The 2,195-nt window shown below is 47.7% G+C and overlaps 1 protein-coding gene across 1 annotated transcript; it reads left to right on the top strand.

Moving 5' to 3' along the window:
• Positions 1 to 250: 250 nt before the first annotated feature.
• On the top strand, positions 251 to 1,838 carry LOC149445462 (uncharacterized). The gene has a single exon (XM_089653771.1). It carries the CDS (start codon positions 251 to 253, stop codon positions 1,565 to 1,567), a length of 1,317 nt encoding a protein of 438 aa, XP_089509897.1. The 3' UTR covers positions 1,568 to 1,838.
• Positions 1,839 to 2,195: the final 357 nt, after the last annotated feature.

The raw sequence follows: 2,195 nt of genomic DNA, 5'->3' as shown, positions 1-2,195 counted from the left end.
ATCCCCTCATCACTGTCCCTCCTATAAAAGACAGTTCTGGTTGTTTCCTCACTCTCTGACTAAGGTCCATGAATAAAGAAATGACCTGGTAGGAGATCAAAGGAGCCATTTCCTAGTTCCCTTGAGGGTGGAATTGTAAGCTCCTCACAGACCAAGCTGCCTGATGTGGGCGGAGTCCTGGTTTGGGGGAACCAATCCGCTCCTGTCTAGTAATCCTCTTTGTCTTTGTATTTTAGTCCATGGCCGGGAGATGAGGAAAACCTCCGAGGATTGTCTCACTTTGACTCCGGACTGGAAAGTAGAAGATGAGGACATCACACAGTATAGTCCAGGAGAAAACCCGGCTCCCTCCAATGTCCATCCGGCACCACCCAGTGTAGATGGACCATCAGATTCCTCGTATCCTGAGGAACCTCAGACTGTGCGAGACCGGGCCGGCCTTCCAACAGGGAAGAGCTTGTCCTGTACAGAGTGCGGGAAAGGATTCCGTTATAAATCCAAACTCAATGCGCATAAAAGATCTCACACGGGGGAGAAGCCGTATTCCTGTCCTGAGTGCGGAAAATGTTTTTCACAGAAGTCCACTCTTTACGCACATCAGAGATCTCACACAGGGAAGAAGCCATATTTTTGTCTTGAGTGCAGGAAATGTTTTTCGAAGAAGTCCACTCTTTACACACATCAGAGATCTCACACAGGAGAGAAGCCGTATTCCTGTTCTGAGTGCGGAAAATGTTTTTCACAGACGTCCGCTCTTTACACACATCAGAGATCTCACACGGGAGAAAAGCCGTATTCCTGTCATGAGTGTGGGAAATGTTTTTCACAGATGTCCACTCTTTACAAACATCAGAGATCTCACACAGGGGAGAAGCCGTATTCCTGTTCTGAGTGCGGGAAATGTTTTTCACATAAGTCCAGTCTTCATCAACATCAGAGATCTCACACGGGGGTGAAGCCGTATTCCTGTCCTGAGTGCGGGAAATGTTTTTCACATAAGTCCAGTCTTCATCACCATCAGAGATTTCACACGGGGGACAAGCCGTATTCCTGTCCTGAGTGTGGAAAATGTTTTTCAGTGAAGTCCAATCTTTACACACATCAGAGATCTCATACAGGGGAAAAGCCATATTCCTGTCCTGAGTGCGGAAAATGTTTTTCATTGAAGTCCAATCTTTACACACATCAAAGGTCTCACATGGGGGAGAAGCCGTATTCCTGTTCTGAGTGTGGAAAATGCTTTTCAGAGAAGTCCTATCTTCATAAACATCAGAGATCTCACAAAGGGGAGAAGCCATATTCTTGTCCTGAGTGCGGGAAATGTTTTCCACAGAAGTCTCATCTTCACACACATCAGAGATCTCACACAGGGGAGAAGCCATATTCCTGTCCTGAGTGTGGGAAATGTTTTTCAGTGAAGTCCAGTCTTTACACACATCAGAGATCTCACACAGGGGAGAAGCCATATTCCTGTCCTGAGTGTGGGAAATGTTTTTCATGGAAGTGCAATATTTCCAGACATCAGAGATCTCACACGGGTGAGAAGCCACGTTCCTGTCCTGAGTGAGGGAAATGTTCCTCACTGAAGTCCTGTCTTCCTGTACATCAGGGGTCCCACACAACCCTGGAGGTGTATTAGTGCCTTGAGTGCGGGAAATGTCTTCTAGATGAATTTTGCTGGACATCCCAGCTCATGTGGGGAAGAAGCACACCCTGATGTACACACACCTGGGAAGGAATGGCACAAACAATTGGCACTTCCTACGTTGTCCCAAGTCTATGTAGATGAATGCTGATTAATATCACATAAAAGTCCCAATAAAATTCAGTGAATAAAACCGATGTCCGTCTGCTAGAGTCCATCCGGGGGGGACAAGCTTGTCCTTGGAGCAGAATCTGGCTGCCGTGTAAAGAAGACAAGTGGGGCAGGAAAAAGCCCCTTTAAGTGTAGCCCCCCTAATACATGTCTTGGTATACAAGGCAGGCCCCTCCCATAAAGCCAGAGTAAGCAGGCTCATCAGTAACACATCACCGGGAAGAACTCCAGAGTGATCGGTGTGTGCCGCTGTCTATGGGGGAGGAAGGTGGCCAGCGGACATCCCACAGCTGGAAATCAGGGCTGGAACGCACTGTGGACCGCAGTGCTAGCGTGATGACGTCACCTGGGACAAAAACACCATGTTCCTTAGCATGTG

The sequence above is a fragment of the Staurois parvus genome, unplaced genomic scaffold, assembly GCF_062004578.1.
Source record: "Staurois parvus isolate SC_StPar_1 unplaced genomic scaffold, SC_StPar_1.0 ptg000720l, whole genome shotgun sequence".
In the NCBI taxonomy this organism is placed as follows: domain Eukaryota; kingdom Metazoa; phylum Chordata; class Amphibia; order Anura; family Ranidae; genus Staurois; species Staurois parvus.
Note: the sequence above shows the minus strand (reverse complement) of the source record. Positions and strands in the feature narration are given on the sequence as shown.